The sequence below is a fragment of the Melopsittacus undulatus genome, chromosome 3 (genome assembly GCF_012275295.1).
Source record: "Melopsittacus undulatus isolate bMelUnd1 chromosome 3, bMelUnd1.mat.Z, whole genome shotgun sequence".
NCBI lineage: Eukaryota > Metazoa > Chordata > Aves > Psittaciformes > Psittaculidae > Melopsittacus > Melopsittacus undulatus.
The window spans coordinates 70129860-70151835 of NC_047529.1; the positions used below are offsets into that span (position 1 = coordinate 70129860).

The window sequence follows — 21976 nt, forward strand, 5'->3', positions numbered from 1 at the left end:
TGAACTGTAATAGTCACTTACAACAGATGGAAGCAGACAGACATCCAAAGGCAGAAAGGTCAGGGGACAGTGCAGTACACAAAAGACAAGCTAGCACTTTGATTCTTGGGTTTATAGCCATTTCCTTTAAGACTTAAAGAGAGCCAGAAACTTAAAGAAGTATCTGCACTAGAGGGAAAAGAAAGCTGTTCACAGAATTGGCACATGAACAAAACCTTACTGAACAGCTTCCTGAAACAAATTCCCAAAATACTGCTTTTTTCTCTTCTTCTTTTGGCTAAAAATATTGAAAGATACCACCACTTTGAAAACAAGGGAGTACCATTATTTTACCAAGCCCACAGTCAAAACATAGCAAATTATTTTACCATTTTTCTCCCATAAAGAAACTTCGTGCTAATTCAACACTATTTCAACTTAGCAGCAAACAAACAAAAACAACAACAACAAAAAAAACCACAAAAAAAACCCAAAACACCACAAAACCCCCCCAAGAAAGTAAAAAAAAAATCCACAAAAAAAGCAGCTGCTGGTACATGTTCCCTGCCTACACTTGAATGCAGTGGGAATATGTGAACCGCACAGAGAAACTCAGCATTCCCCTAGGAATCAAATGGGTAGCTCACTTGCAAAAAAGTGTGAAAACAAAACTACTTTAAAATATGACAAAGTTCTGGAGAACTGACTGAAAAAGAAAGGCTCTCCAGGAGAGAGGAGCAGCAGATTTTAGCTGACACTCTGAAAGGAATTTTTTACATCAAATCATACAAGATCTAAATTTAATTTTTTGACCTATTCCCCCAATAGCTCAAACAAACAAGTAAATGGTTGTTTATAACAGGCACAAACCAAAGTACTCATCTTCTCACAGAAATCTACTCCTCAGTCAACATACAAGTTCTTGAAGGATGAAATAATTCTGCAGTGGCTACTAAACCAGTACTGTTACCTACGGTAATTAAATACAGTTCTATACTCAACTTTGTGGAATGTTCACAACTGTAAACAGATAGTCTAAATGAACTAAGGAATTTAATAAAACATTATCTAACCTTTGAAACATTTTTTCAAGAACTCGTGCAAGCTTACAGAGAAATCAAATTTCTAGCAATAGAAGAAACACTAGGTCAATGCAATTCAGAAGTCTGTATTCTCTTTTGCTTACATACATTTACAGTAAGTTAAAACTATAGAAAGCACTTGACAATTTTCCTTTAATATTTTAATACGGTGTTCTGTACAATGCCTAGAAGTGACAGGCCACAGACACATAGCACATGAACAAATAAGTTTGGTGTGAAAGTCAGCCATACCTTTCCATCCTGAGTCAGTTCTAATTGTGGAGTTTTGACTGGGCTTCCATCTTCTCCACCATCTTCATTTAACTTAGCCTGACCAGCAGCTTCACTGTCAACTCCTTTACCTCCAGCAGTCTGCACTCCAGTAGCATGGAAGTCTCTTAGCAGACTTAGGTCTGAGATACCCATAGGAGCTATTAGAGAGCAAAATAATTTTGGTCAATTTAAGTAAGATGGAACATTTTGGTTTTAAGGCTTCTTAACAATAACCATTTTTAGCAATGAGCTATACCGGCTACTTACTGAATAATACACTTTTCCAGTTTCTTGCCTTTGCAGGAACTCTATGGTTCTCATCATGAACAGCAACACACCTTTGTAATATAATGTGCACTTACCATGCAAGGGAGAAAAATCTCACAGTATTGGGTAGGTACTTGATAATCAACTTTTCGATTAGTCTTGGAAGACAAATTGGAAGTACTGTTCTTGTGACAATGTACATCACCATAACAAAAGAGAGAAATAAGCCACAGAGTTTTGTGGAAATTCACTATTTTGAGAGGACTGGTTTAATGCAATACAGAAATAGCATACATCTATGCATATAACTGTTACAGTATTTTTATTCTTAGCAAAACTCCAGAAACAACAGCTCAGTGAATGTTAGACTTTTCCTCCTGACATGCTTGTGAAAAATTGGGAAATACTGTATATGTATATATATATATATACACACACTGAATAGAGTCAAAACATAAGAGAGTGAAAAGCCTTAAATTATTTTTCTCTCTTATTTGATTTGATATACTGTAATATACATACAAGTAGTGAACACAGATGCTACATGTCTGATACAGAGTTCTCCATATATTCACAGCAGTGCCATAAAATTTAGGCAATGACTAAACTTACTGTTTAGGTTATCTAAAACTGACAGATAACCAAAGTGGCTACTCCTCAGATCACCCATCAGAAACTGAAATTCACATATTTGGCAGTAGACATTCAGGCCATCTATAATGTCAACATTTTGAGTGCTGGTTAGATCAGAACCAGAATACATAATGTAAGCATTACACTGAAGAAATAAGACAAACTTTATACCTCCATCAAGGCTTCTGGAAACACGCTTGCTTGAAGTGCGTTCGAAGTATGGAGCTGGTCTGTCTATGAGGTTGCTAGCCTGTCGCGTCTGTGCTTGTGTACGGCCACTGTAGCGGAACTTGGAACCCAGGGTTAGAAACTTTGCTTTTGGAGGCTGCTCTGGTGATACAAGCCTAAAAAGGAATATGAAGGAAGTCAGTTAAAAATACCTTATTTTATGTATTTATTAAGGTACTTTGAAGCTCCTTATTAAACTTCAGTTCACCATGCATGATATGCACACTCCAACAAAGGATTATACAATAAGCTCTAAGAATTTAATAAACCAATGCATCCTATTTATTAATTGAAGTTGACTTGAAGTGATGCTGATAATAATCTTATTTTCCACGGTATGACTAAGCATCAGGGATCCTTACCTTTAGGTGCTAATGTAGTTAAGTTATATTTTTTGTAGAAAGCTGAGGCCACTATTAGTAAAATACCTCTCAAATCTCTCTCCTTAGAATGTTACTTACAGTAGAATCTATACATCCCACCTCCACTGTGTCTTCTATATTCTGATGTATCAATACAGCAGCTGCTATTCCTCAAGTTAGGGACTAGCATCTCAAAGCTGCATAGAAGGCTATATCAATGAAAAACAAAAGACTGAGACGGCTGGAGAGATGTGACCCAACAATAAGAAGTTTAACAAGCTAGATTCAGATTCTACTTTCTTTACAACATCATTTATAGGTTTATGTAAGTTGATGTTTGCTGGATAGAAGAACAAGAAAAAGGCATATTCTGGAAAGGGTGAAAAAAGAGATTCAGTTACGAGTACTATTAATGCTGGATTCTGTTGTTTGTACCTAAGCAGAGTCAACGTCAGAAGTCTAAGCAGCAATGTGGCAGAATTTGCTGTAATTAATTCTAGTTTGTTCCATCAGTTTTTTACATCACATGCGTGATGCGTGAATTCCTTTTAGTAAGAGGACTTAAAGTTCTTATTCATCTAACCCTCACTGCTTGTACTTTGTTTTTGAAATCTGAGCCATCAGCTTCAACACTGATGGAACTGTCTGATCCAGTGCTATCCCTGCTGATAGAACAGAACAGTCATCACTGCAGGAACTCTTCCCTGTCTTTGTTCCGCTAGAAAGGCCTCTCATGTTGCCTCCTGATCAGTGTAGTACTTCAAATACATGCTCACCCAGCCTGGCTGCCTCCATGGCCTATTCTCCCTCTGTATAAAACCGTCAGAATAGATAAAGCTTTCTGATTTGAGGATCTGCAAATAATGAGAAGCTCACAGAACATCAGTATCTTCAAGCAGAACCAGCAGCTACTGTGCCCCGAGTATTTAGGATAGCACAGATTGGCAAGCAAGACTTAAAATGTATGCTGACTTTGTTCTTTTCTTTTGAAGCATTTGCACAGGGAATATTTGTGTCAGTGGAATTCAATCCAAGATATGTTAAGACAGTATCCAGTGGTGGGTTGTGAAAACTGATAGTCACTCTAAAGGTACTTCAGCAAGTTTATGAAATTCTGAAGAACTTTCAGATACTTAGCAAACAGAATGGTGAGCTAGTGTGGTGGACTGACCTTGGCTGGATGCCAGGGTACCACCACAAAGCTGCTCTTTGCTCTTCCTCAACTGGACATGGGAGGGAGAAAAAATGTAACAAAAAGCTTGTGGGCTGAGATAAGGACAGGGAGAGCTCATTCACCAGTTGCTGTCATGAGCAAAATAGACTTGACAGGGGAAAAAATTATTACAAACCAAATCAGATTATGATAATGAGAAAAAAACAAATCTTAAAACACCTTTTCTCCAACCATTTCCTTTCTTTCTGGCCTTAATTGTACTCCCAAATTCTCTACCTACTTCCCCCTCAGCAGTACAGGGGCATGGGAAATGGAGGTTGTGGTCAGTTCATCACAGGTTATTTCTGCTGCTCCTTCCTGCTCAAAGGGAGGACTCTTCACACTCTTCCCCTGCTCCAGCATGGGGTGCCTCACACAGGAGACATTTGTCTATGAACTGCTCAACTGTGAGTCCTTCTCACAGGCTGCAGTTTCTGAACTACTCCAGTGTGGATCCCTTCTACAGGGTCACAAGTCCTGCCAGCAAACTTGCTCCAGCATGGGTTCCTCTCTCCATGGGCCACAGCTCCTGCCAGGAGCCTACTCCAGCATGGACTTTCCACAGGGCCACAGCCTTCTTCAGACATCCTCCTGCCGTGAAATGGGGTCCTCCATGAGCTGCAGCTAGGTAAGTGCTCCACTGTAAAACTTCCATGAGCCTGCCTCCCCACAGTCTGCACCACAGGCTGCAGGGGAATCTCTGCTCTGGTGCCTGGATCACCTCCGCCTCTCCTTCTGCACTGACCTTGAGGTCTGCAGAAGTGTTTCTCTCACATATGCTCAACTCTTCTCCTTGGCTGTGGTTCCACAGGTCTGGGGTTTTTCCCCCTTTTTTCTTAAACGTGTTATGCCACAGGCACTGACATAGTTGCTGATAGCTCATGCTTGGCTAGCAACAGGTCTGTCCTGGAGCTGGCTGACACTGGCTGTATTGGACAGAAGCCTCTAACAGGTTCTCAAGGAAACCACTCCCCCCTATAACCCTCTTGCTACCAAAAACTTGCCATGCAAACAAACCAAATAACACTAGGTAGAAGGTTACCATCTTCTCTAGGAGAGGATGTCATCTATGACTGTTCTATGACTCTGTGTTTATGGGTTTGTCAGAGGGCTAGCCAGAAAGATCTAATCCTGCATGCCTACGATTCAGATACACAAGCACCTGAATACTAATATGTTTCAACAGATTTTTTTAAAGAAAACAAAATTCAAGGCAACCTAATCTAACCTTCTGCACAAAGGACACTAATGAAATAAAATCACTAGTATCTGTAGCTTCACTTTCATTGCTTCTATAAAACAGCCTTATGAAATCTTTGCGGCAATTTATTTCTCCACATGATTTTCAAGAGAGAGTGCATTATGCATAAAGAGAAAGAAGGCTAAAAGAATTTTTCCAAGGTTATTCCTCTTCTTTATTTTCTAGTCTTGGCAAGGCTACAGCATTAACTGACAGTTTTTATCTTTCACCCTGCTGAGATAAACTTTTAATCTTTTAATGTGGAAAAAACAAACCTATTACTTCCTGATTAAGGGCATTTGAATGGATTTTTTTGTATTACAAGCATAATTACATAAAATAACTGAAGACTATCCTTTAACACTTTAAGACATTCTGGGGAGACACTGAAACGATCACTAAAGTTTCAAATAAAACATGGTAAAGCAGAATTCTTGGCAGGTGTCTGCAGCTATTTCTTAAATTGGAAGTTGCAGACTAAACTTAGCTCAAAAGATTATTGCAGTTACGTAGTCTAACTGTATTTCTTAAAGTTTCTCTTTGAAAATGGTACTGGAATCCTATAAGGTGGTATCACAAATGAATCCAATGCCTTCTGGTTGTCATTTCAATAGAGTTCATTAGAAAATTCTATTCATAGCTTCATATGCTGGTTGAATTTCCCATCCATTAGAAGAAGATGAATCTTAATGCAATTATTTGAGAAAAACTGAAATATTGCAAAAGACAACACAAGGAGTCTCACAGTGTTACAGAGGGCATGTTGAGAGATTGGGAAGCGAAAAATGTGCACCTAGATTCAATAACATTTACTGTGGTATCATACACAAGCTTTACACATAGAATCATAGAATAGTTCGGGTTGCAAAGGACCTTAAGATCATCTAGTTCCAACCCCTTGCCATGGGCAGGGACACCTGACACTAAACACATGCTCTGAAAGAGCTACAATCTTTTGGACTGCAGTTGTATTCCGCTTTTTATCTTTAAAGAAAAATCACAACTGCATTTATTTGACTGTTTTTAAATCAGGATGACGGGTTATGAGGATTTTCTGTCAGTGACATCACTGAAGTATATGGGGTTTACAGAATTATTCAAGTATTTGTTACATAAGTTTCATTATAATGTCATTTCTAGTAAGTAAAAGCCACTTCTGATTGGAATGAAATCCAATTATTTTTATTATGTCAGAATTCCTGTAGCAAGATTATCAAATATGTGATAATGCTCCTAAAAACTTATATATTTTCAAATGGTAGTTGTCAGTTTAGGATATTTGACTTCCATAGGATTTGTTTTTTCCTATTCAGGTCCATTTTATTCCTGTATAATTAGGAAATGCAGTTTCCCATTAAAGCAAATCATGGCATGAATTATCTGAAGAGTGTTGATAAACTTTCCACTGCAGACAGAACTGCAGCTGTTTGTGGTAACACACGTCACCAGTCAAAAAAAGATTTCAAAGAATAGAATGTATCTTAATAAACTTAGTAATGAACTCTATCAAATATGGAAAAAAAAAAGACTTTGATCAGGGTTTAAAAAAGTTTTGAGACTGATTGCCAATCTTGGCACAAATTCTAACACTGTATTCAAGAATACGTTTAATGAAAATCTGAATACTGAAAACCGTCTGACAGTTCCAGTAATGAACTGCTTAGGTCTCATGACCCCAAGTTTTCTATCTAGCAAGTATACTCAGCTTAGACTAGTACTCAGCATCAGGATTGTGTTTACCTTAAAACACAATTGTTTTTTTAAAATATAACCACAGGCTCCTGAATGGAAAGCTTATCTTTTAAATACCCCAATTACTGTGCTCATTTGAAGCAAGAAACTCAGATTCAGTGCCCATTCAATGCTTAAGAGGGTCAACCTAAATCTGTGACTCCTAGGCTGCATGGGGCATGTGCACTCCCATGCTATTATGAAAATGAAATCAGGATTTTTCAAATTCCTTTTCAATGGAGGAAGTAAAAAGAGAAACTACTCTGTGCCTTATTGTTAAAGTGCTCCTTTACAGATAGACCATGATTTTAATGACCAGCTCAGAATATTAAAAAGCTGTAAGTATTTATACTCAGCAGAATATTCTAAAAAGTGAAATCAATAAAGATTACTGTCAAGCCCTGAGAACTTCTTTAGAGGGTGTATAGTGGCTTTCTAGACGGTCACTCTGAAGAGCCAATCTCTCAGGAAGTCTTAACATATGGTAACCAGTTTAGCCCCATCCTGTTAGCACTCAAAGTTTAAATAAAGCAGTTAAATTCAGACTTTCAGAACTGTCAGTTTGGGGTAAGTGATTGCTGGAGTGTCTTCTCTCTAAGAGGTGTTACAGGACTGGGAAATAAGGGGCAAAAAAGGGAGGGAAATCACTACTTTCTTCCTATCCTTTAAAAGGAAGATATGCTCAAACCTGGTAAAGTGGGAAAAGTAGAGAATTACCATTTACCTGAAAAAAGTATGGTGCTCCACACAGACCTTCCATAACCTTTTAGCAGCCCGATGGTTTGGCAGTTTGAACCCAATAGTGCTCTCAAACTGTTCAGTCTGGAAAGAGTCCACAAATAAATTAACCCATTTCCTTAAGCTGGCTTTTAACTAGCAGTGGAGTTCAGATAGTTCCATTACTGTAACAAGCTCTAATTCTCCTTTCATAAGACTTCATTAGATTTAGAAATAATAAAAAAATAATCAGAATTTCCAGCCTTTTAATAAAATTATAGCTGGGGAGTTAGCCATGATGGGTAACCACATTACTACTTCCTAAATGAACTAATGACTCTGCTGAAAAACCCAATAATGCTTTACTGTTCCTTGCTCATTTTCTGACTAGCGGCTTGATATATTTATTTTTAAACGGCATGAAGTAATTGTACTGCAGGTTGTGCTACACATTTCCCTTGGATTTAATAAATGTCTGAAATCCATAGTGCAGTGTTAAGCTCATTTAAGCCCTTTCACTATATAACAGTTTCTTAGCAAAACTATTGCATCTATGTAGCACAGCGAGTGCAAGAACAATACATCTGTGTTCCAAAACTTACAAAACTACAATGTTAGTATTGTATTATTGGTATTTAGACTTTTATTTATTCACACAGTAAAAGCTACTTTAAACATTTTATAATATAATCTAAAAAAGAATTACAGTTTTTGACATTTTGTTAAATATCCAGTTGCAATGTGTTCAAAAAGTATCCCCCTGCCCTCTCTTCAGCAACTCTCATAAACTTAGAAGGCTATCAGTTGAATACAAAAAGGAAAAAATGTTCTTAAGCTCTGCTCGACTTCAACAAAACGCTGTGAGAACATCTGGGAAAAAAAATTAGGCTATTTTCTTGATACTAGATAGAAATTATCTCAACTAAGGAAACAGGACAGAAAAGTGCTACTTACTTCTGCTGGCCTGACTTTGATGTAGAAATTACTTCTTTTATAAGAAATCTTAAGAATTTTTGGCCAAGCAAAGCGGTTGATCCGGAGTCTATCTTTGTAAATGAGCAGGCCATTAGCACATACACCCAGCATGATATCCACACCTTCAGAATCCTACCACATGAGACAATTTCATAAAAATCAGTTTAATAACATTCCAAACAAGTAATGACTGTTAGCATACCCTGAAGGAATAATGCAACTGGACTTTACTTCATATTTCAGCCTGAAAGACCGTAAGAATGAGATTCTTAACGAAGAAATCGCCAAGTATATATATTTTACAGGAAAGGCTTTGGACTCTAAGTAATAGCTTTGGCTGTCATATGCCATTGCATATGCCACATTTCTGGGAAATTCTTTAATATTCTGACAAAAGGGACTAAGTTAACAATTTAAAAACAAGAAAACGTACGGTGGATGTGCTACCAGTAACTTCAACAAATATTAAAAGAAGACTGAAAACAGTGAGTGAAAGTCTGAAAAAGTTGATGATCATGGTGATATTCACCTACTATTCTAGTGAAGATACAGAGAAGTAATGGATAGGTGGCTGAAAATGCCAACATAATAATTTCAAAGTGTTGGTGGTACACAATAGAGCAGAATCTCATGTCCTTCCTAATAACAAATGAAGTACATCAAATGCCAGCACTGTCATTAAGAAGTTACTTCTTAATAACTAAGTTACTTCTTGCATAACTAATGCTGCAAGTGGTTCCTAGCAAACAGTAGTTCTAATGCTTGTAGATAACTTCACTCCAGCAAAAGAAAGCTCCAATAAAACTCTAAAAATCTAAGTTTCTTAAAACACTACAGACCAACTGAACTGCCCGCTGCACTTGTATTAAAAAAAATGAATAAATGTTACATAGTTAATTGTACAGGAATAAAAGTTTGTGTATTTGCTTCAAGTGCTTCTAATGAGAACACAGGAAAAAAGTCTATGGAAAATTTGCAAGAACAAGTGCACACTGTTTCCATATGAAACAGAATAAAAGAATGTTTTGCCAGTACTTGAAAGTTTTTTGGGTTTTTTTTTTTTTTTTTAAATACAGGAGTGTTATGCTTAGAACACATTGATTTTCCTAAAGATTTGAGGCTCTGGATTTGGGAGGGAAGAGAGTGGGAAGGGGTTGGTTAGTTGGTTTTTTAACAAAAAAAAAAAAAAATCCCACTAGAAATGTAAATTTGATTTGACCTTCCCAGAAGAGTGGAAAACACCAAAACCGACACTCCTCCCCCCACCCTGATTTTAACACTCATGTTATTACTAAAACAATTACATGTTTTTTTAGGCGTTATTTTATGGCTCTACGTCCCCTTGGCATCAAAAATCTGACATTTTAAATATATTTAGCCACTTTTATAAACAAAATATTATTTGTATGCTGCACATACATCATGCATTAAGCTTAGATTTAAAATAAATTCTATGTTAAAGCTGTAAACTGCAAATTATCACGACCAACAGATAAAAGACTTATACCTGAAAACTGAGAGTATGACATTTTTTAGAAAATACATATATACTATGTTCTTTAATTTTAAGCATATCTATTCGAAACCAGAACAAACCCAAACCAATCCCCAGTACCTTGGCATGGTGTAAATCCACTCCATACATGGAGAGTCTCTTTGCATTTTCTAGGAACTGGGAATCCGCCTGTGCTGGAGTTAAGCCCCTAAAACCATTGAATAAGCCTTGAGTTTATTGACAAAAGAACTGAGAATCAAAACTGAGTGGAATCCTGGAATTGAGACATATTGGAAAACTTCAGTCTGTACGGTATCAATAACATTTTTGCCTTAATGGGAAAGTGTGCTTTTAAAGCATATTAAATTTCCTGAAATGAGATATCCACCTTCACTCTTTCAAAATAGTCTAGGCTCTATGTTGCTTAAACTAATTCATATGCTCAGATAAAATTATTTTCTCTAAAAGTTCTCTTTGGAGATCTTACTGAAGCTACTACTTTAAAACCAAACTTTTTAAACACATGGAAGAGGCTCCAGTAACATAGAAAAAGACTGCCAAAGTAAGAGTAACTTTAGTTTAGCAGTTTTACACATACTTTTAAAAGGACTGACATAAACATGACAAAGCATAATGATTTCATTTAATCCCACTGTATCTGACACACCTGTGTGTTTTGTGTAGCTCAGCTACTTTCTCTTCCATTTCTTGAGTCTGATTGGGTGCAAATTGGAATTCACTGATATAGCCACTGCGGTGCTCCTCTGGGTCATGATCACCCAGCTCAGCCTGCAGCATGTATGAACCAAGGAGGGTGTGAGTCACAAAAGAACATGGCAGTCGACCAGAAGCAATATCCTGACGAAGCTGTAGGCACAAGAAATATCTGCAAGAAAGAAGGGGGGAAAATCAAACAAAACCAAGAACAGACAAAGTGTTACTAATGGCAGGCTTATGAGATGCGACAGAATTTACTGAGATGCGTGTAATCATATATATTAAATTAAATCAATGCATTAATAATTCATTACACCTTACATTATTTGAGTACCACTACCACACAGTAAATTTCAATTCCATTTTTAACAGTTGATATTACTTTCATAAATAATGTGAAAAGCAGGAAAGATTCAGCTTTTCAGTATAAATGAATTAAAAACTGTATCTAGCTTGTAACAAAAGCCAGCTTAGAACTCCTTCATCTCACATTGTAGCCTGCAGGTATCTAACGTTTAAAAATAAAACCTGTTCGACATTTCCCTTCGGCTTTAATATTTTAACTTTTATATCCCTTGCAGTTCATGATCTAATCAAGTCATGTAACACAAAAATCTGATTTAGTACTGAAATCAATTACCTGCCTTAAACATATGCATTAGAATTTAATATTTCAGGTACTGCATACAGACTTTTACCAAATTTAACAAGTTAACAATCACCAGACATCCTACCCAACACACAGGTTGTAGTGATATGACAAAGGGGAATGGCTTTAAACTGAAAGAGGGTAGATTTAGGTTAGATATTAGGAAGAAATTCTTCACTGTGAGGATTGTGAGGCACTGGCACAGGTTGCCTAGAGAAGTTGTGAATGCCCCATCGCTGGCAGTATTCAAGGCCAGAATGCATGGGGCTTTGAGCAACCTGCTCTAGTGGTGTCCCCGTCTGTGGCAGGGGGATTGAACTAGATGATCTTTAAGGTCCTTCTAACCCAAACAATTTTATGATTCTGATAATTCTATTTAATGCATATGTATAGCTTTTCACCAGCCTAGCCTTGGTTATTGCTGAAGTATCTTGGATCCCTTGGGCTTTGTTCTTAATACCAGTACTCCACACCCTTGTAAAGCAGCAGCCGGACAATAAACCACTGGCTGCTTTCATAAAGGTCATTTGCATCTTATCTCCTGCCCAAATCATATTCCCATTTACCATTAAATTCTTTCTCAGGTTTCTTTCTGAAGTTTTCACTTTGCCTTTTTCAACCTTGCACAAAAGAAGTTAATGTAAAAACATCTATAGTATTCTAAAGTAACAGCCAAACCTCTTATGGCATCCTGAAACTGAAGAGATTTTATATGGCCTTCAAAACAGACTAACAGTCATTTTTTAGTTTGAAATTAGAAACTACACATACCTAGTGATGTCTTCAATCAACTGTGAAGGATCAGGGGGATAAAATTTCACATTAAAGGTGAATATCCAAGGTAAACCTAAACATAGGAAATGCTGGATTGTTAATCTCAAACAAGATGAAGAAAGCAAAAAAAACTTACTAAAAATGTTAGGCAGTCATATAAATCTTAGATCACTGAATCCTGAGTAAAGTTTTTTTCCTCCTTTTACAACATATTAGTAAGAAGCACAGAACATTTTCATTCTCAGGTAGTAACTCATACACAGAGGCAGTGAATGATTAGCACATTAAAATAATTTTTAAATAAAGTTTTACAGTAAGTTATGTAAATATCAGAAGACATTTTTATTTTGAAAACCACCATAATATAATTAATATTTTTAAGATATTCTGTGTTCAGAGACACTGGCACTGAATTTGTATTTAGTTCCAACTCCTCAAAGGCTAACAGTCTCCTCCTGTTTTAACTGACTGTTAGTTTGAGAGACTGTATAATAACTATGAACTTGAGATGTCAAAATGAGATCTGCACTGTATAAGCAAAGATAAATACTCATATTCATACAGTATGGATGGAGAACAAACAAATATTAGCCATTCCTCCTTTAAAGTATTTTTTGAGAAACTACACCTTTAGCAACTATAATAACTATTATATTCTTAGCTTAAATTCTCATGGATTAGAATTGATAAGACCACATGCAATTTTTAAGCAAAAGCATTCTTAAAACTAGATTAATAATTTGACAAATTATAAAGCATTATCTCTAGTCACAGCTCTAATTTTAAATAAATCTTTAAGATTTGAAAGCTGAAGACACTCATCAATAATTAAAATAGATTCTCAGAATGTTACCTTACCAGTACTGTAATATTATGTGCAAGAGGAATACATTCATTGGAAAGTACTAATAGCTTGACAAAATGTAGAACTTGGCTAATTCAAACAGATTTTAAGTAAAATGCAGACACAGATGTAATAGAAAATCACAAGCTAGGAGTCTAGGAGAAGAATTTAATAGTTTGGGTTTGCACACTGCTTGAAAGCAAATGCAGTTGAGCTTTATTGTATCTTACCAAAGCTACACCAAAATGTAGAGCTGCTAAAAATTGTGAATACTAATACTAAGAAAAACAAACCAGAGAAAGGCCACAAAGATGATCAGGGGGCTGGAGCACCTCTCCTGTGAAGTCAGGCTGAGAGAGCTGGGGTTGTTCAGTCTGGAGAAGAGAAAGCTCACGGAAGGCCTTAGAGCAGCCTTCCTGTAACTAAAGGGGGCCTACAAGGAAGCTGGAGATGGACTTTTTATACAGGCTTGTAGTGACAGGATAAGGGGAATGGCTATAAACAGAAGGGAAGATTTAGGTTATATATTAGGAGGAAGGTCTTGATGCACTATGGTAGCTGTGAGGCAGTGGCACAGGTTGCCCAAAGAAGCTGTGGCTGCCTCATCCCTGTCAGAGTTCAGGCCAGGCTGGACAGCACTTTAAGAAACCTGGTCTAGTGGAAGGTGTCCCTGCCAATGGCAGGGTAGTTGGAACTGGATGACATATTAGGTCCCTTCCAGACCAAATCATTCCACGATTCTATGAAAATATAATCAAAACAATTCAGTAGCCATTTTTGTCTTTCTTTTGTCCCTTTTCTCCTAAATGCAAATAGTATTTTGGTGAAAGGTCTTGCAAAAATAATCTCTGGTACAGAGTTAATAATTCTATAAAGCTTGTTAATGATGAATTCTGGACAGTAAACCATTTTAAATATCTGTGCTACACAGATAAACCATGCTTTGAAAAACATGTATATCAACAACAACAGAAAAACCCCACTGAAATGCCATTTCCAGCATAATTCTAGTAAAGAGTGCTGACACTTTGGTTTAAGGTTATTTCCTTTAAAAAAAGTCCCTTTTTAAAATTTCACATCTGTTAACGGTGAGGAGGTGCTCTGTGTCAGTATTTCTAATGAAGTCTTTCAACATTTCAAAAATTATTTCAGATTTTCAAATATGTCTCTTCATTGGAGCACTTCAATTTCTGCTTACATGCGAACCTCTTCCTTCACCTAGCCCCTAAAGCACTACTTCCTCTACAGAGTTTAGGGTTTTAGTGCATCTTAATGATCCCAGTTATCAATTATTTGTTAGAATATCGATTACTTTGCTTATGAAACAAGCCAGGACTCCTTAAATGGAAAAGCCTAATTTATTGGATGAACATATAGTGCTGAATTAGGTAAAATATGCCTCGTTGCATCATCTGCTACAATGCGGTGTAAAATAGAATTAGGACAAAGATACCTTTAAAAAAAAAAATTCTAACACTAGTTAATACATCTAGCATCACAAACAGAATTAAGTCTGGAATAGATTAGTCTACTTCAATCATTTATCTCCCAGGGAATTTTCGTCATTTAACGACAAGCTGCTGATAAGGAACAAGCCAAACTGATGAAGATAGGCAACTGGGCCAAAATGTCTGAGCAAAACAGTTCAGGAAGCACTGTCATCTTAACAGGACAGTGGGAGAAATGGATGAAGGATGTGTCTTTCTATACAGATACTAAACCGGTCATGAAGTTTTCCCTGGAATGAAACAGTATTTCCTGTTTGGAAGCAATTTTTCCTGGTCTAAAACTTGCAATTAAACTAGTCACAGACAAATTCCTGCTTAACATATACCTGTATCTTGTCAGCATTTCTACAGCTACCTTTCAGAAAGCACTGTAGCCAGGAGATCTAGAAACCATTTGAAGGAGAAAAAGAAATAAAGCTGTATTCTCTACAAATAGCTAAAAAGTGTAAATACTCAATGTATAGGCTATGAGAAATTTCAGATGCCTTCAAATACTAATTCCAGAGCTAATCCATTGAAAAAATGTTGGAGTTGGCTTTGTACTAAATATTTTCTGGACAGTTGGTGACCTTATATTTTGCCTTATTACTGAAAGCCCATCTATCCTCTGAATACACACTAGCAAGTATACTACAATGGGAGCAGTCTATACTTACACTTCTCACTACAGCGTACTGTTTATAGCCACATAACTGAGGCATACAAATGGAATTGTCTTCACACAATGATGCACACTATTACTGGCTCTTTGAATTGGTGGCCAAGACAAAAAAAGTAAATAAATCTGATATTTAAAATAGTACGTAGCATTCTGTCCCTGATAAGGCTCTCTGTTTTGGTGGTTAATAATATGGGCTACAGAAATGTCAAAAATTTTTCTAACCAGCTTGTTACCTCAAAAATGCTTCTGTGGCAACTTTAGGCACATTCTGAGAGAAAAAAGAATGCAATACAACCAAGCAGCAAGCAGCATACAAATAACATGATTCATCCCATTTAAACTGGAAAATCAGTGAGGTCTTTTTTCCAGTAAAGGCTTTTTTTGGCTTTTACTCACGATGTCTCTTTTGGCCGAGCTAAGATTTTTAGGGTACTGTGTGACCAGGACAGATACATTACTCACAAGCAGATGCAAAAAATGTCCCATAAAATTAAGAAATCTTTTTCTATAATTTTTTCTTAAAATTACCATTAAGAGAACTAAAGAAATACAGAAGATACACGTGCAGTCCACATTTTCAAAAATGCATAAAAAGCAGCAAACGGGCAGTCCTGGTTGGACTGACAAGACTCAGCTCTCAAACTCAGGCATTTCCAAACTGCAAAATCATTCTTTACAATTAGCAGGCATACAGAAGTACCTCTGTGGGAAAATTCTTCCCTTGGCACAGGTAGTTTGGTCTCTTCAGAAACTGTAAGCTAGACTCTAGTGTAGTTAGCTTACATCAAAATTAGCTACAACTTTTACAGATACATAGCTATTTACATAAAAGATACAGATCTAAAAATAATGTGACCCTGCATACAGCGACCCCCACATTTTGGTGCCTGAGCATGATCATGCAATTTGTTAGCACTATAGTCAGCCACAGATGTACATATAAAATGCATACACTTTTCTTAATTCTAACTTGTATATTTAAAATGCAAGTACTTTTCTTAATTCTAACTTACCTTAGCGCTTTAAATACAAACTTCAGATTTCTTAACTATTTTAGAACATCGTGCTGCAGAATTCTAAACTCATGCTTGCATTATTCTCATGGAATTTTAGTTATGAATTTATCACCATTCGGTCCACTGCATAATTTTAAAATATACCTGCTTAACCATATGATTATTTTTCTGTATCATCCTCTTTCCCCAGCAGTTTTTTAGGCTGTGTTGTAGACTCTATCATAGAACCAAGAACGTAAAAAAAAAAAGGAAAAAAAAATCCATTTCAACTCAATGACAAGCCCCAGAACTACATAAGTCGTTGGCTAAGTATGTGTCAGAATAGGCCAGTATTGCATTTTGCTGTTTTCAAGTTCCCAAATCAGAATGACTGGTTTCCCATTAACAAAAGGATGTTGAGAATATGAGCCCTGACCATGAACTAAGAGAACATGACTATTGAGCATGAGCTAAAAGAAAGGTTTAAACTTGTAACCCAAGATTTGTCACAAGCTGCCTTACCTACTATACTGTTTCATCTCTTCTAATCCACTTCCATAGAATTATATGGACAATTTTCCTTACTCCCCTCAATAATGAAACTGAATCAAGTAACAGGCAAAGTAAGTTTTCTGTCTTCAGTCCTTCAGTTAATCCCTCCTTTTTCTAAAAAGAACATGTCTTTTCTATATCTCTTTTGATGCTAGTGGACACAGCTTCTTTTGACCCTAGACTGCTGAGATGTAATTATGTATGTACTGATTCCCTTCATAGCCAATGGAAGAAAAGAAGCATTTAGTTCGGTTCCCCTCTCAGACATCTATTTCAGAATGAACTCTGTCACCTCCTAGAAGTGCGTGCTCCTTATAAAAAACAAGTTCATTTACCTTAGGTGGACACAGTTAGCCTATATTAGATCCAGTAAGTCATATCCAGGGTACAGTGATGAGTTCTAGAATTTTTCAAGCTAAATAAGTGTTCTCTTGACAGAAGACATTAAGACAATTTTACAGTTAACTTCAAGAGCAAAAAGGTTAAATGTATCCTTTATCGGGAGAGAATGCACAAAAACCTCCCTATACTAGTCTTTTCTGTCCTCAGAATATCCAAATCCTCTCCAATTTTTGTAAGACACACAACATCAGATAAGCAATATGGAAGTATTTTTTGAAACAAAACCACTAATTGTGCTGTAGACTAGAAACAGATTTACCTGACATAACATTACCTTGGATTTAAACTATTTCACACAGCATACAAATCTAATTTTCATTTGGAAGAGAATTAAATACACCCACACTAAATCCAGGATATATCTAAAAAAATTAGCTCCAAAATTTGCGTGAAGAGAAAGATAACAAGGTCTGTAACCCAGTTCCATTTACTTCAATTATACAAACAATAAAAGCAAATAATTAGACTTCCCAAAACAGATGCTTTATAACTTTCATATCTCTAATCTTAATCCATAACTGTGAACACCTAAATTGCAGACAAGAGATTGATCTCCAACTGCAATAAAAACTATGATATCAGGTTTGTGTAGTTTACTCATCCAATTCTGTTACACTGAGAATAAGAGTTATGAAAATACCTATAGAAAACAAATGAGTGTAACAACATGTCCTACACTAACTGCAGGTACATCTCACACAGATAAATTCTCAAATTACCTTTACATAAGGGTGAACCACCACACCCCTGTGAAGTCTGAGATTTGCCTATTTCAAAGTTAGTTGCTACTGCTTGTACCGTTAACAATATTCAAGCTGAGCTTGGCAGTTTTGTAAAAGCCTCAATCCCCTTTAGAGGTAGCAAATTTCAAGAAGATAGTGACAGAAGTGTAATTACCCTACCTATCCCTAATTGAATTTAATAGAGGTTTTAACATGTGCTGGTGGATATCCAATTACATGAGTCAAAAAAAGTCAAGAATTAATTTTCCTGAAGAGATCAGGCTAGCTGAAAGCAAACAAGCTTCTTGCCACCTTTGCAGCCCTGAGAACAGAGCCAGTAATTTGCACATCATGTTCATTAGCCAAAGTAACATCAGTAATCGCTGAGATCCAACATAACTGCATAGCCAAAGGCCTGCCTGAATAAATAACAGCTCACATAGAAAGCCTGAGGTCACTGACTTAGGAAGAGGCAGCTAGATGTAGAATGTGAACTGGGGAAGACTAAAAGATTGTATTTTGCCTTCTCCAGCAACAGGTGATATGTATATGGCCAATGTGCAGAGTACTGTTATTGCACACATATAAGAGAGAGCAGAGATTATTATAAAGTTGCAGACCGACATGGTCGAATGGACTAGTACATTTTGGAGGTACCTTCAATTTATTATGAACGAGTATTTTTGTATGTAAGATTTCCATTATTGATTCAAAGACAAATATTTAGATCGAAACCTAAAACAAAGGAAAGCCTCACAACTTGATAAGTAGCTGGAAGATAAAATTTATCTGCAGTACATTCCAGTATCTGGAAATGCTAATGCACTGACTATGAGGAACGCAAGTGACAGTATGCTGATTACTTGCGAATTAGTGTAAAGAAATTTCTTTTTAAAAATCTTAAAAAGGTGTCCTCTACTTGAATATTAATACATTCACCATTTTAATAGGTCTAGTTTTCTTACACAAGAGCATGTTGGATCAAAAATATAGGTTCCAAGGAAGCTTCTGTAACTTTAATTCCTTTTCTGAAAATACAAACTACATCTGCCCAGTAAGGAATTTCATCAACTGGGAAAGGCCTGAAGAAAACCAAATTAACAGCACTGATTTCACATGGATCCAGCCTGAAAAGTGAGACATTCCAAGATTGTGCCCTACTTCATTTTCATTCCAAAAATGATGGAAACACCAAAAAAGGCTATACTGAACTGCACAGTACTGAGAAATATACATTTTCTGTAAGACCTATCGATTCTCTTTTTATAATTTCATATTCTGGTGAGTCTTTTAAGCAAGAAAGTCCTATTGCAACAACCACGACCATCGTTGCAAGATAATATTCTCCATCCCATAACACAAACATCAACAAAAGTTTAAAAAAAAATCTACTGTTTCAGGATGCAAAAAGACCAACTATTAGTCACAAAAAACAGGAAAACTTTGAGGCAGCAGACAGTATAACAATTAACTTCTACAACACAAGGCTGAGTAGACAGTGGACAGAAATAGCTTTTAATCGTCGCTTTCTGTTCTAACACCAAATATGTCATTATCAGATACACATTATTTTAATGCTGCAAGTATACAATGTAGTCAACATCCAGGCTACTAAGTTTATGAAGAGTATTTCTGTGAGGAAATAAAAGGAGCATAATATCTGAATACAGAAGTACTTACTTCGAATTTGTCTCTTAATTTCCTTTGAAGAGTCTAGCCAGTTCTGGAAGAAAACAAACCCACAAACAACATTTAAAATCACCACAGATTGAAGATCGTGAAGTAATTTCATTCAGTGCAATTAAAGTTTGTATTGTTCAGACATCTGTTCTATTTTAAAATAATTCACAGAACTCTAAAATTGAACTTGAGATTTGCTAGCAAGTCTCCCCACCCATGCACATAAATGAAACTGTGCAATGACGGCCTTCATCGTTCTCTTACTGCTTCAGAATATTTATGCCCTGTATTATTAAAAACTGGAGAGTCCTCCAGTGGAGGTGCTCTAGCAATTGACATTTAACAAACACAATTTTCTCTCATAGTCCTTTTATGAACATGAGCAGGCTTTCCAGGAATGGCTACGTAATCTCTACATGCCTATGCTTATAACACCCAAATAAGAGTTACCTAAGTTAACATTTCTCTTGAATACCTGAGGCTTACTATTTGTATCATTTGTCTCAAGGCATATACATTTCAGTTCTGGTAACATTCAAAGGTGCTTGTAAAAACCTAATCAAATTTCAAGCATCTTTCTAACCTCCCCGAAGGCAAAGTTCTTTATGGACATGTGTTATGTTAACAGTGATACACTGGCAAGGTTCAAATGTGGGTACTCAGCTCTATTTTAGGAAATTCAAATAAAGTCAGATTTTCATATTTTAGATGCCTTTTTTAAATGTGTTTATCCTCAATACCAAAAATATTTTCCCATCATCTGTGCAACCTATTAAAGAGCTCATAGCATTTCAGTTACTATCAACATTTACAAAGACACCTTTTTTGTGACTGATCATCGAAAAATATAACTTTCGCACGTAAGACTAATAAATCAGTAACGTATATTCATCACTATTCAGACAATCCTGTTTACTAATTTTACCTATAGATGTTAAAAAAATAGATTAAATGAGAGATTAGAAACATAAGCCTTTTAACTGCAGTTACTGAGAATTTACTTTATACAGTGTTTGAACCTTTATTTCACATGGCCAGACACACATACACATGCATATACGTGGAAGAAACAAGCATGCACAGTAAGCTTGCCAGCAGGACTTGGTGCATATCACAGAGTTGTGCAAAGCAGGGAAGAAAACATGTAAGATTAAGAACAACGTGCATTTCCACAAACCACTACACATACTAGCAGCTTTAAAGTCAGAGGGGACCTCAATGCCAGCACAAATATTGCTAAACCTTTATCTCTACCAATGTTTCTCGCCTGACCTAGCCAGCAGCAGACTCTGAGTATAATTTGACTCAACTTTCAGCCCATGGTACCAAACTTCTGATGCAACAACTGTATTCCAATTCCATACCCTCAGTCATTATTACAGGTTTTTCCACCAAAAGTCAAATTTATTTCAAGGAGACAAAACATGAAGCTACAGTTTTAGGGGTCTGCATGGATTAAAAGAATGTGGGACTGTGTGGTTTTGCATTGCTGCACATCTTTCATGCTGATAAAGGATGTGGTGTCTATAAATATGACCTAAAATACTAAGTTCCCTGTTGTAAATGACCTTGGTCAAAGTTGATTTAATCACAAATGCAGCATATATATATTAGACAACTACTCTTCAAATTAAATGCAAAACCTTCTTTCTATAATTTGACAGTTGTAATTAAAAAAAAATGAATAATTTCACTCTACTTAAAGAAGTCTGTGACATCCACATTTCACAGCTACTATAACTCTTCCAGAGATTTACAGTCTAGCATCATTACAAAGGAAGAGAAACAAAACACCCCTCCAAAAAATCTGTATACTCTTTATTCTGCTTAAGTCAGAAGAACTACTATCTGTTGGAAAAGCCTTGACATCAAAAGGCCTTGAAAGACAATAGAAGTCTTCAAATACTTTTAGCTGAAACTCACTTCAGCTACAGTTATCCTAGGTTTTCAGTTTTGGCACGAGTTCTATTCCAAAATGATACACAGCCATATTCTTCCAATTGCAAAGATAACTACAAGTAGCTTAAAGATAATTGCAAGTAGCTGAAACAAGGGGAACACAAAATCACAAAATGGAATATATAAACCTTTAGAATTAGTTTTAAGCAATGTTAAGTTTGATGGCTTTGTAACAGTGGCAATGGAAAATTACTGAGGTTCATGATATATAGAAAAAAAACAGAGTACAGCTAGAGAACATACTGATGCAAGATAAATCATTATAGTTGATGTAGTTTTAAGAAAAACAGTCTAGAAGAACAGGACACAGGGATAAGG

General features: G+C 36.3%; 1 protein-coding gene across 5 annotated transcripts in view; it reads right to left on the bottom strand.

Moving 5' to 3' along the window:
- Positions 1-21976, bottom strand: part of EPB41L2 (erythrocyte membrane protein band 4.1 like 2) — a 98370-nt gene that overhangs the window by 21845 nt on the left and 54549 nt on the right. For all 5 annotated transcript variants that reach the window (XM_034060629.1, XM_034060628.1, XM_034060627.1 and 2 more), the window contains exons 6-13: positions 19700-19742; positions 12333-12408; positions 10863-11081; positions 10316-10403; positions 8680-8832; positions 7733-7830; positions 2406-2578; positions 1314-1492 (exon numbers count right to left, since the gene is read on the bottom strand). In XM_034060629.1, the coding sequence (XP_033916520.1) occupies positions 1314-1492; positions 2406-2578; positions 7733-7830; positions 8680-8832; positions 10316-10403; positions 10863-11081; positions 12333-12408; positions 19700-19742 (1029 nt within the window). The remainder of the gene's footprint in view (positions 1-1313; positions 1493-2405; positions 2579-7732; positions 7831-8679; positions 8833-10315; positions 10404-10862; positions 11082-12332; positions 12409-19699; positions 19743-21976) is intronic.